Source organism: Echinococcus granulosus (genome assembly GCF_000524195.1).
Source record: "Echinococcus granulosus chromosome Unknown EG_S00028, whole genome shotgun sequence".
Classification (NCBI taxonomy): domain Eukaryota; kingdom Metazoa; phylum Platyhelminthes; class Cestoda; order Cyclophyllidea; family Taeniidae; genus Echinococcus; species Echinococcus granulosus.
The window spans coordinates 70,880-86,383 of record NW_020170408.1 but is presented as its reverse complement, the minus strand read 5'-3'; the positions used below and the strand labels follow the sequence as shown (position 1 = coordinate 86,383).

At 45.3% G+C, this 15,504-nt stretch overlaps 1 protein-coding gene across 1 annotated transcript; it reads left to right on the top strand. All coding sequences in view use genetic code 11, as the record gives it.

Moving 5' to 3' along the window:
* Nucleotides 1-1,713: 1,713 nt before the first annotated feature.
* Nucleotides 1,714-9,858, top strand: EGR_04448 (Pyruvate kinase; the record flags this gene model as incomplete). The annotated part of the gene is made up of 7 exons (XM_024493697.1): nt 1,714-2,106; nt 2,168-2,399; nt 2,433-2,650; nt 2,778-3,181; nt 5,115-5,233; nt 7,666-7,949; nt 9,697-9,858. The coding sequence occupies 7 exons, from the start codon at nt 1,714-1,716 to the stop codon at nt 9,856-9,858; spliced, it is 1,812 nt and encodes a 603-aa protein (XP_024351811.1).
* Nucleotides 9,859-15,504: the final 5,646 nt, after the last annotated feature.

Genomic DNA, 15,504 nt, shown 5'->3' with positions numbered 1-15,504 from the left:
TTTGTGGTTGAGCACATTACAAATGCATCGTTTTTAGGGGGGGGGGGGGTTCTGTGACTGTAGCTGGTCGGAGTTTAATTGCTGTACGATATATTTTCCCTCTTGTTTTATCATTCTTTAGTGCACATGTGTACGCATAAGTGCGTAGTGTTGTAACACGTGTTTGTTTGAATAGACCTTTTAGGTGAGGAGCTTTCTGTGAACATGGACCTTGTTGCGGAACAGATAGCATTAACGTCCAAGGTAGGAGTGTACTCAGAGCATGCGCATCTCTGACCACTGTACTCCATTCATAATACTGCCAGTAAATAAATCCCATACCTGATTAGCCGGCCCGTATTAAGGAAATGAAGTCCTAGGGTGAAGGGATGGACGGTGATCCGGTAACACGAGGGGTGTTAAGCAGAGCAGCATTCTTTCTTCTCTGTTCCCGTGGTTATATGGGCGTCTACGGGGCAGAGAAAAGACTCCCATAGGGAGCGTAGAGCCTGAAGGTTCTCTTACCTGTGAGCCTACCTCCTTCAAAAACGGTATGGACTTCGGGAGGTGCCGGTGTAGACGTTTTGTTCTTCTCCAACGTAGGGGAACGCTCAGTCCAACTCTTCATTGGCCAGGAAGAATGTACACTCACCAGAGAGTTCTTTTATTACCATCGAAAATTGAAGAAGATGAGGAGTACTTAAGAACTTAGAACTCCTAGTAGGTCGGCTTTCCATGGGTTGCCTCTAACTAGGATCGTGAGATGGGTAATCTTCCAGTTCGGGGGCAGGTTTCACCAACACATTGTGGTCGGGAAGCTCCTTCATCGAGCTCTCCAGTTTTACAATAAAAGAGTGAAGGTAAGTGTTTACCGTCCCGCGCTACAACACCCACAAGGGGAGGCCAAGTCCATCACCCTCGTATCCAGGTCCTTCAAAATATAACCCAAGACTGGGTAGTCCTTCCTTTTTTCTGTCCTGTTCGCTTCCAAATGGCTCTCATTCACCCTGACAAGTCCCAGGCAAACTAGATGGATGTCTATGTGCTTCCCTCTTTGACTTTGGCGTAACCAAATCTGTAGCAACTTTGAAGGCCTTCCCGACCATTCATCACATAATTGAGGTCGTTTTATTGTCCACCGGATCACATGTTTGCTTAAATATGTCTTTCAGGTTTGAGATGATCAGTGAACACAAACATGTGACGGGACGGACGTCGTCCGCCGACGTGAAGGAAGTGTAATCTGAACGGGCCTAACCTTGATCACTGCACCCCAATTATGATGCTGCCAATAAAGAAAGGTCTCACCTAATTACTCTGCTCATACCGATGGAACAACCGGTGGTTTCACCGCCGAACATGCCATGATAGAGTGGTTCAGGGGTTTATCTTGGACTAAATTTAAGGCCGGTGTTTTACTACGTATTACCATTTGTTATTTTCCCATTTATAACAAATTTTAGGGCAAGCCTAGCTTTTGAAGTTTTGTCGGAAGAAAATGACTTTATTCAAACGAAAAATTAATTTTGGATCCAATGTAAACCCGAATTCAGTGACTGGCCCAATCACTCCACATGAATAGTGTTAAAATAAATATGTCGCATCATTTTTCTGCCCACTTTATGATTTCGTCAATCCGCATTTTGCTTCTTTACTGGTCTCAATGTTTGCCCACATCGAACGGTAAAGGTCCTTGCGCTCGCGCGCGCACCTTAACTTACTGGTCTGTCGGTTATGGAGCCCGCGGTAACGTCTTCCCTCTCCGGCGGTCATTCTGCAGAGGTGATCTTTGAAGTTCCCAGAAATTGGGAAGAAAAGCTCGGCTCTCGCATTGGGCATGCCTGCCAACTCGACATTGATCAAGTGGCAGAATGTCCCCGTGCAACATGCATCGCTTGCACATTAGGTATGGGAACTTTCATTGCGATATTTTTGCTAGGTGAGTCCTGGTGCACAGTTGATGGTATCAGTAAGATGATTAGTAACGGGATAAATATCTTGAGGCTGAATATTGGAGTCATATCCAGGGAGATGTGCCACAAGGCTACCAAAATTGTTCGCGCATTGGATGAGCTTTCCAATTATAAATTTTGTACCTCAATCGTTATGGATTTGGCGGCTGAATGCGTGCGAACAGGGTCTTTTGAGGGGGTTTTAATTACTTTCTGGGAATAACAGTTCATTTCAGGGTCCTGAGACAACGGTTATGTTTGAAGAGGGCGACAAGGTAGAGCTAACTATGGACGAAAGCCTAAAGAACAAATGTACCAAGGAGCAAATATATATAAATACCTCCGCCTTTCCTCAGTTGATTCATCATCTTTATAAGGGCGATCGCATTTTTTTCGGTGATGGTCTCATTTGCCTCATCGTTAAAGAGGTCGGCATGGATCATATTGCGTGTCTAATTGAGGAAGGGGGTAAAGGCAATCGCAGATTTGCTTAAAATCTAGGACCAATTGGTGGTTATCAACGGGTTTTTCTACCCCGCAAGCGGCTGTATCATCGCTACATTGAAGCCAATTACATGAAAGGCTTAGCCTTCGCCTCTGAATGCGAGGTCGACTTCATTTTTACCAGCTACCCGGGCAACGCTCAAATGATCCTAGATGCTCGAGCTCGACTGCCTCCACACACGAAAATCTTTGCCAAGATCGAAACCAAGGAGTCAGTTAGGAAGTGAATCATTCGTTACTAACCTATACGGTTTCTCTTCCTAGTCTTACTCAGCTGATTGAGCACTCGGATGGGCTTGTTGTCTCTCGAGCCGACTTGGGCATTGAATTCCTCCAGAGAAGATATTCAAACTGCAAAAATACATAATTGCACATTGTAACGTGGCGCGAAAGCCTGTCTTTGTGATTGCTCAGCTTCTAGAATCCATGTACAATAAGCCGAGACCAACACGTGCCGAGGCCTCCAATGTCGCCAACGCTGTTCTAGATGGAGCAGATGGTCTTATTCTGACTGTTGAAACCGCGGAAGGTATTTATCCTCACGATTCTGTGAGGTTTATGAGTCAGATTTGTCGTGAGGCGGAGAGGTCACGATTCCACAAGACGATCCGTGCCGAGCTGAATGCCTGCCGATTGGCGCGGGGCCTCTGCAGACAGCATGTCTCCCACGTCACGGCATTGTCATCTGTGGAAGCAGCAGTAAATAGCCATGCGAAAGCAATTTTCGTCATCACTACAAGCGGAGCGTAAGTTGAACTCTCTTTCACTTGGGTCATTTACGGATTTCATGAGGCTAGTTGAAGTCGAACCCTGAAACTTATTCTTGTGGTCATAGCATAAGAAACCAGTGCTGCCCTGGCGGCACGCCACACGGTAGTAAATGCTAATTGTCTTCTATTATACTTAGCCATCGCCCATGTTGTTGACTAGTCTAGTCTGGACACTGTTAATCAAGGTGGCGAGTGAAAGTTGTATTGATTGCATGCGCAATATCCTTCGTCGACGAAAACGGGGGCCCGCGGGTATCCGTGGTAGGCGATGGGTTGCTCAGTCAGAGCAAGATCTTTGGATGATGTGAAGGCGTTGAAGTCGGCTGGCCGTATGTCATTGGCACTCCAAACAGCGGTGGTCACGTTTTCAGCTAGCAGCCTCAGAAATCAGTCCTGTTACCATTTGTTTAGTGCTAGGTAATTGGTATGGGTAAGCTAGGCATGCAGTTGCACAATGGACAAATTTTTACGTGAGAACGGTAAAAAACAACGGATACGACCATTTCCAATTTTGAGATGCCGGCATACGCACACTGGGTGCCGTAACTAGTGACGGATTGCAGCAGACTGTCGTAGGGTGATTCATCCGTACTGGCCAATTTTTCTATCTAATCTAATTCAATTATTCGTTATACACTGGGCTGTTCAAAATGTTGGCGCGGTTCTCACTTCTTGAGATTCGTTCCTTTGTTAACGAGGGAAAGTCACGGCTTGACCTGAACACGGTTGTAACTCCCCGGGTTTGGACGTGATGGTAGAAAATGCCTATTGGGCCGTGGAGATAGTTACCCACTAAGAGATGATCAGTTCTTCAGTGTGTGCTTGCGTGTCTAACCTCAGGCCCGGGAGAAAGACTGTCCTTTATGAGACCTAGAGGCGCGGGCACGAAACACTTTGTATCCAACGTAGGACTCCCCTAGGTTCAGCTGTGCTTGTCGCTCTGATGGTATTAAAGTGGCCAGCATGTCTTAGCCCTCCTGGGCAGAATTACTCATTTGGGCTAAAAAGGGGCTGTGGTTATTTTTTCCCACGTCGGAGATGAATATGCGCCTCTGCATTTCCCATTCACTCGTGCTGTGAAGAAGATAAGGAAGTTTACGATTCTAGCGACGAATAATTGTTCCCGGCTTCAATGAATTTCTGAAGTTCACTCAGGCAGCCTGGCGATTGCAATCTTATCCTGACACTCTGCACTCTGTCCCTTGTTTATTTTTTCTGCAGAAATCGCGAATAACTACCTCTGGGTTTAATGCCTTTCCAAAAATTTCTTTGGCAGCCTTTGAATCCACTTTTGGAGACCATGGGCTGCTTAGGCTTCCTCATGCGGTATATGCCATCATACACAATTGCGCCTTAAATTTGTCTCTCAAAGACAATTCAACTTTCAAGGAAATCCCCTTGAGTACTACCCAGGTGGGAGGTGGGGGAGACCTCATACCGGTGGTTGGAGGTGGGAGGGAGAGACTGGGGCAGATACCGCCTCATCTTCTTCCTTCTCACCTCCAGTATGTGACTAATAGAGCCCACTCTCCAAATAATGGATAAAGCGGAAGAAGAGTTTAGGATCTGCCCATGATGCTGTGGTTCATGGAGACGGTCTCCAAGCCACAGCACCTAGCCATTCCGTGCACTTGGACATTCTCCGGAAAAGATGAGGCAGGAGGATTGCCAAGTAACTTGTCAAAGGCGAAGGTTTTCCACACAAAAGGTCACGTATTGTAACCCCTTGGACTCCCTTTGGATTAATTCCTCGGCCATTCCACGCTTATCATTGTCAATTTATCTCCTTGACAAGTTCTGAGCAGTCTTGCAATTTTGGCGAAAGAGATGCCTCAGCCTAATCTCGGAGTGAAGCGACTAATCGTAGAAGAACTAACCGATTTTATTTAAAACCGTTTTCTACATTCAGATCTGCCGTCGCCATAGCCACCGCCGGTCCTTGTTGCCCGGTGATCGCGATCACACGATATCCTCGAGTCGCTCGTCACTGTCGGGCCTATAGGGGACTCTTTCCTTTCGTCTACACCGGTACGTCCTAGCCTTCCACCTGTGTGGAGTTAAGACTTTCACCGCCTTTTGAAACTCTCAATTACCTTTTGCGAAGGTTGAAGTTGAGTTTTGAGGTGACGCTTTTGTCTACACCGGCGCGTTGCCTCATTGGCGTGTCATCGGACAGTATTCCCTCTAGACACGGCCACTTAGAGTCAGTCTTGTAGGGAAAATAACTGCTTTATCTCGGATGCTTTTTTGGCACAATACGGCACAAATTAAGGCTGATTCAATCGTTTTTTCTTGTCCAATATGATTCACTTTTGCATTAGATGCGGGTTCAGCTAAGAAGATTCACGCGTCACACATATGTGACGTTATTGACAAATGGATAAAATCTGCCTGATTTGGATGTTCTTCTGCCCGTTGATACTTCTAGAGGCGTTATGACCAGCCTTTAAGGGCTATACGCCTGTGTATAGCCTCTTTTTGTGGTGCTTCAACACTTATTCACTGTTGACGCGGTGAGGCAGGAAAGATTAAGATGGAATGTCGATTTCTTCATCTGCCTTGTTGAAGTCGGTAAACATGCCCCGGAAACTTCTGCTAATGCTACAGGAATGCGTCAGATAGTTCGTAGTAGGTATCCATCTCGTATGGACTCGGGTATGTTTCATCTGAAGGAGATTTGTGGGGTCGCACTATGCATCCTCTCCTCTCCTCACCCCTATGTTCATCAAACTGCTCCTTAAGTGATTACTTCACCCCACTTGATGCCCCTCATGATTGCTTTAGTAACCTGAGTCACCTTGAAAGTATCCAGAGGCTCGAAGATTGCGCCTACTCTCACTGTCTCCACATGTTGTAGCACTTCTGGATAAATGAATCATAAAGGTGAATTCAAACATTGCCACAACAACAGTGCAACTTCTGTCGCCTTCGGGAAGATTCTTCTGGTGATAACCGTTGAAGCCAAAATGTGTTTATGGCATCCTCCAAGCTATCGTCTGGCTTCTTTTCCCCACGTTCCCTCCGGAAGGGAGAAAGTTCGGCTCCTTTTACTCCCTCTCCCTTACGGGTATATTCATCCTGGTCTCTGGGGGGTTTGTCGTTCCAGTAGCTATCGTCAGAGAGTTCTTGACATGTTGTGGACGTGCAAATTGCACAGTAGTTGTCCCGACTCATGACTTGATGAGCACTTTAAATGTCGGAACGAAACCCATCACATTGCGGGGATCCTGCAACCCGGTTGACGAGATGATACGACCTTACACCGCAAATGAGATGTGTCTGACAGTAGGTAATCGTGAAAGCGGATGTCTGCACCATCTTCCACGGCCTCCTCTCAGAGCATCTGAGAGGGGTGTTAAAGGAGGACATCATCTCAGGACGACTGTGGATCGCGGCTTAGCCATTGTTGGATTGGAAATCTTCAAGCTTCGGTGACAAACCGACTACTCGATCATCAGAGGCCTGCGCACCAACGTGTGGGGCAATAGGGACTGCACTCTGAATGGGAAGGGAACCCAGTCCTATTGAAACAGGCGAAGGTCTCGGGCTCTACAGTCAGAGCATCGTGTTTGGTTTTCTGAGGTATAGACTGCTCAAGCCACATCAGAATGACGTCCCTTCTGTTCCCCGCCTAATGGCGTGACTGAGGCAGCATCTCCCTTCCGTCTCCCCTCATCAAATCCAGCAATAGGTCTTCTCATGAGCAGGTTTTGCGTCGACAAAGCGTTGCGGTGTCTTGAGTGAAGGAAAACGTTTTCTTACGTGTGTTTGAATTAATTCAGGGCCGATAAATCTCCGTTTCGTCCACGGTTCACCATACAGTTTTCTAAGGATGAGCTGTGGGGTCGCCAGTGAGTGAATTATTTGGGGTAACGAATGGCCTTGCAATACCTCCTTATCACGAGTCAATCAGGAAATAATCTGAAGAGCGATGCAAAGATAGGGTAGAAAGGGGGGAGATGTTGATGGCTTTTTGGACCTCCAGTCATGCATTAATGTTGGTGGTACCCATGAGCTTCCACCACTTACCCCTCACAGTTGTTGTTCTTGTCGAGGGTCTTCCTAAACATCATCTATCGGTGTAATATTACAAAATAACGTTCTGCTATCACAGAAGGACCAGCTTAAATCGCATTAGTTCTGGTTCAATCAACATTTCGGTCGAAAACAACACAACGAGAATCTCTCGACCAGCAGACATTCGCCAGGTTTAACCCAAATCTCAAAAATTATTAGCGGTTCATCGTAGCAAGACACTTCTCCGATGGACAGTCTTTTATCACGGTTTTGAGTGGTTGAGACAGTGATAATTATGCAAGTGGCATTCGTTACTCTCCCCCTCCTTTGTCATGTCAATTTTTGAGTGTTGGGAGCGTTATGGACTCACTGATGGACTCCCTTCTGTTGGTCCTTCATCGCGATTTGGGTTCAAATTTCCAACAAATCGGGGATTTTTCTAGACCAATTTAAATCCAGTCGATGCAAGACTTGTGGTGAGTTCCTCCCCTTCCCTCCCCCTCCTCCTCTCGCTCTCTTGAGACTAACGTCAACGTTTGATTTAAATTTTCGTCTTGGTGAGTTAGGCGAACAGCTGGAGAATTGGTCGGAGGGCATGGATCTACGACTTAACACAGCACTTGATTCCGCTCGTGCTGATGGCATTATCCGTCCACATGATAATGTCATCATTGTCACTGGCTCAATGGCCGGCCAAGGAAATACCAATACAATGCAAATATTCCAGGTTGGTTGAATGGCCTTCCTTCAGTACTATGGTTTGCTCACTTGCCATTTTAAAGTCTTTGTATTAAGGGAAAACCCATCACTTCATCCATCCATTATTTCAATACATCTTTCGGAGGGAAAGCCACTTGGGCAACTCAGGAATGAGGTTTTCAAAATTGGTGTCTTAATGGTATAGAGGCAGAGAGATTTGAAGGCCTACTCGATGTACCAGGTCAGTAGGATCCAATGGAGGTATTCAAAATGCCTCGCCAAACTGTAAAAGTCGGTGCTTCTCCTACTCCGATCCTTTGATGGTTTCCGTAAGGTCCGAGGTCCGGCTGGAGTTGTAGCCGAATGGATGGTGCAAATTGTCAGTCCACTCAGTAGTGCATGGACACATTCCAGACAAATTGGAATTTGACCTCTGGGTAGGATTAAAAAATTCACCTTCCGAAAGGTTAAAACGAAGTAGGTCAAGTGATATTGACTGTTAGGAAGGGAAAGGACGAAATTCCGACAGAAATTACGTGGAGAAGGACCATTGCTGGACGGCACTGAGTCACATGTTCCTATTGGAGTGACGGGGAGAGGCATTCGCTGCATGAGCTGAGGAAGCATCACTATCTTCCAGTCGTCTGGCCCGCAAAATTGGAGTCCATGGCGGTAGTAGAACATTTCAAAAAGGGGCGTTTAACCTGCCAATGGTAGTTGGCGTTTTTTGTATACATTTCACCAAACGGTGTGAAGAAGGCGGTACTCCGTAAAGTGTCAGGTGTCAAATGTTAAGCTGGCCACTTTTACGCCTAGATGGTAGTAGACAGGACTGAGAAACCGGGCCGTCTCTAGGATCACGGCAAACTCAAAAGCCGCCTAGACATTGATGGCAAGATTAACCTCATTTCCCCTTTCTTTACATCAAGCGACAGGGGCTACTGCCTTCAAAGATCGAGCACTAGGAACACAACACCCTCACTGTCCCCCTTCCTCCCTTCATGACGCAGAGACAAAGAGGTAAATCATGCTCCAAGGCAGAAGGTGGAGGAAGAATCATGCGTTAATGGAGGTCGGGTTGGTATTAGCGGTGTCCGTAGTTGAATTCGTACACAATGCGGTAATAGGGAATCAAAAGGCTCCTCGAAACCCTTGTCAAGGTCAAATCTGTAATGGTGCTCCGCTTTCCGAAGCACACTCCCCTAAACTGATTCCTTTGTGGCTCTTTATTGCGCGTCTTTCCCATATCCGAAAATGAGGGATCGGTGCTTTGTCGTCCATAAAAGATGCATTACTTCACCTCTGTTGGACTGTCTTCACCTTCTTCATTCAGAAAGTTAATCCCCCCAGAATAGGCCCTAGCCGATTGGCAGATGTGGTATGTCACAGACGTCCCGTCAACTGTGACCACGACCACAAAAAGAGTTGGATTGGCCTCGCAACAGATTGAGGAAAACTTAAGGCCGAAGGTTCCAGGATTTCTGAATTCGAGTTTCGGCTCCGTCTGGATACACTCACCTCCAGTCGGGGTTTATGTGACCTTTGGCTGGTTTTTTGACTCTAGTAGACGAATAAATATTTACAAAATGGTCGTTGAAGTAGTTTCACTGATTGTCGAGCCAAAAAGGCACGTTCTCGTCTTCCGATTGGCTGGTCGCCACGGTGGCTCAACCAATCAGGTCGCGATGACCTTGGAAAGTCATGCGTTCTTTCCATGCAGAAGTAAATCATGATGCTCAGTAGTCTTGACTCATCTCTTTCTCTCCTGTTTTTAGGCCCCCGGTGATAAGTGTCATTTGAAGGTCGTCTCCTCAATACAGGACATTGTCTACCTTGATGTTGACCTGCAAGCTCTGCGACTGGCCAATGGGAAGGGAGACTCCGAGTCCTCTCAGCGGGGTCCGGATGGTGTTGACTCACTCCAATATCCTTTGTGATTATTCAGTATTTGTCAAAGTACACTCTTGGTTATCATTATTTCTGCATGTGATGCCACTTTTTTTGCATGACAGCGATTAGTAGGGGGTTGATTGTGAATAGGAAACAATTTTTTTGTCGATTCATCATTCCTTTAAATTGTGGGTGCGGTTTTGGGGTGTAGAGGGAGCCAGTGGGAGTGGTAGTGAGTGGTCAGGTCGCTTGGCTGTTTTGGTCTGACCGGTCGGGTGCTCTTACGGTACAAGGACTTTTATCGTGGAAGTGAGGAGGGCTATGAGATTCACGAGGAACCTAAAGCAAAGCACAGAGAGTTGGATGCTGCAGTACTTTGTGGGGTCAACAGTAGGAGGGTTAAGTAGCTCTGAGGTGGCGGCGGGGGGCTTAGGAGCTGTGGCGTCGCTCAGCACGGATGTTGGGTCCCTTAGCACCTCAGGTCGCAGAAGCCTTCTGAAACTCCTTCAATCCATCCGGTGGGAGGAAAATTAATGCTGTTTGCCCTACAGCTCGCTGCAAAGACTTGCTGTTTCTCGGAGAAATTCGCAGAAGAGCAAGGCAGACTACTTCTATGATTAGGTGGGAACAGGTGCATCCCATTTTTTTACAAGCAGTCTTAGACGCATCAAACCACATCCCAACAGCACAGCGGAAGCAGTCCAATAGGCAAACAAAAACTAGTGTACCTTTCTTCGCCCACCAATTGACTGCTAAATTTATTGTACCTCTAGCCCTCAAATCAAAGTCAACATTTGCACTTTTAGCACCAAAGGGATGAGAATGTTATCTTTCAAAAAATCGATTTATTGGGGAATGTTGCACGCACAATCCCAGACCTTGTCTTCCCACCGAATCCGAGGTTCGGTTCTCAGCCTTTTGCGTTCGTCGTGCGTGCGCACATGACGCCCGTGAGTCACAGGCGCGCAAATCGAAGGCAGTCGGGCACAGCGACCAAGTCGCCGCACTACTCAAAACCCGATTGGTAGTTCGGCAAGGGGGTTTAATGCTCCCTTTTGTTTAAAGAACAAATTTAATGCCCTTGGGTGAGCACGTCTACGAGATTGTGGACAGACAGGAATGCGGATAACCAATTGAACTCTTGTCCATTGCCAAACTGATTATGCAATTTTTTCTCAGATGAATTCGTCATGCTCGAGAAATAGTCGGTACGAAGCGATTTATTTACTGCTTCATGATAAGATCCCTGAAATCGCGCCATACACCCTCTCAATTATTCATCATAGAGATGAGGCAAAATGAACAATCATTCTGTTGTATCTATTTATCTCCAAGCCTTCGCTGAGACAGTAATAAGGTGTATCAACATAAAAGAATGTCCTGTTGCTAGTGTACAAGATGAACGTGTTTGGTCCGCGCTGAGACCAGCGTGTATGTGTACTTGAGCAAAATGGAAATGGCCGCAATTAATAAAAAAAAATAAAATGTAAGGCCATCGGTTGAAAGAGCGTAATAAGGTACGATGACTTTTTAAAGGAATCGAGTGGGTCTACTATCAGATATTAAGTAGCATAGTCCCACCCTCCTTTCAATATGCATCATACGGGAGTAATGCGGCTACGCGGGTGTTTAAAATGAATCTCAGCCACTGATTTGTTCAGTTAAAGTCCTTTTTACGTCCAAACGACCAGCTAGTCGATTTATAATCTCTTACTCTCCTGTGCTGAAATATCTTCGTCCAGTGACAATCGCAGGTTCCAAAGACACAACTGAGCTAAACACTATGATTTACTTCGCAAGAGTAAGAGAAGCCATAAGTTCACCACTTTACATTGAATAGGAGCAGGTGGACTCTCTTTTTCCCTCACCTGGATTCGTATGAAGTTAGAAAATTAATTCGGCGTTTTGATTCCGCGGGCACTTAGGGCACCACCATGACAACATTGGCCCTGGGTAATGTCAGTAGTCCCTTAGTCATTCTGAAAGACTTAAACTTCTACATCGTTGATAGTGAAACGCGAGATCTATCCTAATGGGCAATTATCTTGATTTCTATTGCAGAATGCTAAATGTTTGCGAATGGAAGAATTCGTAAAGACTCCCAACAGAGGCGTTGAAAAAGACATCCTCTATTCTGTAGAAAAACTAGTACCATTGCCTGTAAACATTAAAAAAATTTGGCTCCAGATCTATCTGCTGTCCTTGCATAAAGATATCAATTAAGTAAACACGCAATACCTCCTCCTCCGCCCCTCTACCAGCCGGATAATGTCCGGACTGACGATCGGCTAGGCAGCACTGAAGTGATAAATAAGTAACAAGGCAAAAAAAGGGGGAAATCTAGCCTTTCACAAAACTACTTTAAACTTCGTCTCTTGTAAATGACTGCATTTGCCTTAGTAAACCTACGGCTGCTGATAGACGTACGAGATAGTCAGCACATTTCCCATTCCCTCCGCCCACAATACACCTTCCAAAAAAGGCAATGGTCCAGATTAAGAGGGATGGTTAAGAAAGATCAGTAACGCCGAAGTTAGATATATTTGCAGTTGCACGCAAATTCAACAACTGGCGCAGCTGGTGGCGTTATACAGCCTGTATGTTGCGGTGGCCGATGTGGGAGATTGGCAAAGAAGAGTGGCTAAGATGACGCACAAAGGTAAAAGACGGAATACGCTCCGCCATTGTACTTTGCTCAGTGGCATTGTCTCCGGGCCATGTCAGTAGTCTCGCAGCTTTTTCGAAAAATTGAGAAAGGTACACCTATCCGGTTGGAGGGCGGCAAGTCCATCCGAGATGGACTGAATCAACGTGAACCTGGGCAGCAAAAGGGACCGCTGTGATTGGTTCTGTCTTGCATTCCAAGATTTTGCTGATTTGACAACACAGAAACGTGTTTTTAGATCCCAATCGTATCATTATGTTGTCACTTAGGTTATCATAAAGTCAGCAGAGACAAATCTTTTGTTCCAGCTCAATAATTAAACACTTTGTCAAGTCCAACAATGCTGCCGCCTGACGCCCAGAAGAACATATCTTAAACATGTCACGAGAGCATCACATCGATGGAGGGAAACCCACTCACAAGGGCGCACACCTTGATGATTCCTTTCATTCAGGTGTAAAATTAGGCGTTAATTCAAATCTTTTTATTACTGGTACTGGTTTATGTTCCAACTGCTTTCTTTCGTCCATGGAAGAGAAGTCTCTTGGTCTTTTTTAGATAGATGGCGTTGGAGAACAACATCTCGACACACTTTTTACCTAGCAATTACGTTATCTACAAGGCCATAAAACATTGTTTACAGTGTTGAATATCTGAGCCATTTATGTGTGAATGGTTTCACCAGGGTAGGGGATTTAAAAATGTCCTTGACAAAGATCATTTGAAATTTGCTTGGACATTACCCGTCTTTGGTGGGGATCTACTCTAGGCCGCGCCCATGCATCCAATCTTTTGTGATGTCAATTTGATTTCACATGCTCCACTGAACACTGACTGACGGACCGGCCAACTTGCCCACCGACTACTGCACATTAGACACATCTGATGAACAAGACAACCAAAACGAGAGGGATAGGAACGTAGAAAGCAAGTGACCAGACTTAGTCACCCTCCTGCTACATTGACCTAATTATTTGCCATCAACAGCTTGGACGATCTTCTACCAGTCACATTTTAGAATGATTCAACTAAGCATTGTGATAGGTCCGTTTACTGAGCAATGATTGGATTGATTTCTAACCAATAGTAACGACACTTTAAATTGGCAAGGATCAAGTTATCTGAGCGACGTCAATAATGCATTCTAATGACATTTTCGAAACAGATTTGCCTTTCTTAAAGACCCACGAGTAGACGCATAATTTACTCTCCCCTGATTATTGCCCATGTATGGATTTGCAATCTTTTCTTATTATTTGCTGCGGTAAACTACACATTGAATGTGGGCGGAAAGGAAAGTCAGCAAGTTGAAGGAATGATCTCATTTAGGCAGCAGCAGTAAAGATTAAAATAGCCTCATCGCGACTCTTTGTTTACTTGATTTGGTTGCAGTACCGATAATTCTCATCTCCGACTCATTTAACTAAATAAAATAAATAAAACTAAATAAATGCGTACAAGCAAAAAAGGCAGGGATTTCTTCAATTCCTTTTAGTAAGTCTGGTAATTTTGTATTAGTTCCTCGTGAATTGATTAGTGGTGCGTTTTTTGTGCTGAATTCGCCACGCTTATTGGTCAGTGCGATTAAACTGCTTTAATTTTATTGGTTACGACTTGAGGGACGCGTTTCCTTATTGGTGGAACTGATAATACAACGTTTAAACGCAAGATTGAATATTTTTTATTATCATTTATGCGGTACCCAGAATTGGGTGATTTGCCAAATCACTACCTTATTAATCATCACGCGATTCTGATTTTACAAGATATTGTTACTATGATACACCACTCCTTAAAGTTTCCTGCCGTCAGAGGGTGTCGGTGTGGCCTTGAGGGAAACAGCCAACAATGGGGCTTTGCCTTGAAGAAAGGCTCAATAGGGGTGATAAATGAGCAATAATACATATCTTTTTGGTGGATATTATGCCAGGGATGAATATTTCAGCGGAAAATGGTGGCTATAGGACATGATCAGGCCTTTTAAAAGTGACTGACGTCATTCCGGTGTTATATTTATGATGAATGAGAGGGGTAACGTTGGTGCAACAAATGCAAAGCGCTCCAAAAGGCCATCAGACTGGCTGCTGCTAACTCGGAATGGAATGGGTAAAAAACCTCACAAATGGCTCGTCGAAATATATACTTTGTTGGAGGTTACTTTATCCTTTCGCTAGGACTGACTGTCAGTGTTACATCGCCTGTCTTTCGGGTTGGCCTTATCTTTCCAGAAGCCTGAGCAAAAAAAATAATCGCTTGTATTTATTATAAAATGAGGAAGGAACAGCAGGATGAAAGAATCCTCTGTAGACAGTAACTGCAAAAGTTGGTGGTAAAATCGCCAGCAGGGACGCTATGGTGATAAAGTAAGTGTCAATTACATGTCATCCTCTACTTCGTTAAAAGTTTTTAATTTAATTAGCCAGTATTAAAAGTCAAATGAGTTTTGCAAGGTTAATGGTTTGAGTGAAGAAAACCGCGCAGAATGCGTGCAACTCTGTACACTTGGATAATTGACTAGGCGCCGGTGACTGTAATCCCTGAGAGGGTTTTTGTGAGCTAAGATTTTTGTTGGAATTTCAAAAACAATTAAAAATTCCTTCTCTTTCTCCGGATGTAGTGGCGTAGACTCATGTTTCCGTAGGTGCTCCCCATACCACGTCTAGAAAAGGGGAGCGAAGGGAAGTGGAAGCAAGTGACGCAGCCATCAAAAGGTGAGAGAATCACAACTCTTCTCCGTAATTCGTCAATCGCAAAAGTGGTGAGATTTGGCAACGTAACAAACGTGGAATGGCATCTAACCATATGGGACCAGCAGTTTGCCATCACAGTCTCACAAGGCCGCAAGGTAGAGCCACAGCACAAGTCACATGTCACCAGCTAAACAATCGCATTGACTCGCAAATACAAAGGGCGTACTCTTCCATGGTGCACTCTGTCTATGCCCTCCAGTGTGGGTTGGCAAGGGTCAGTACAGCAGAAATCTCTTAGTCGGTTCCAGCATCAGTGCCAACTCCTCCACGCATCACTT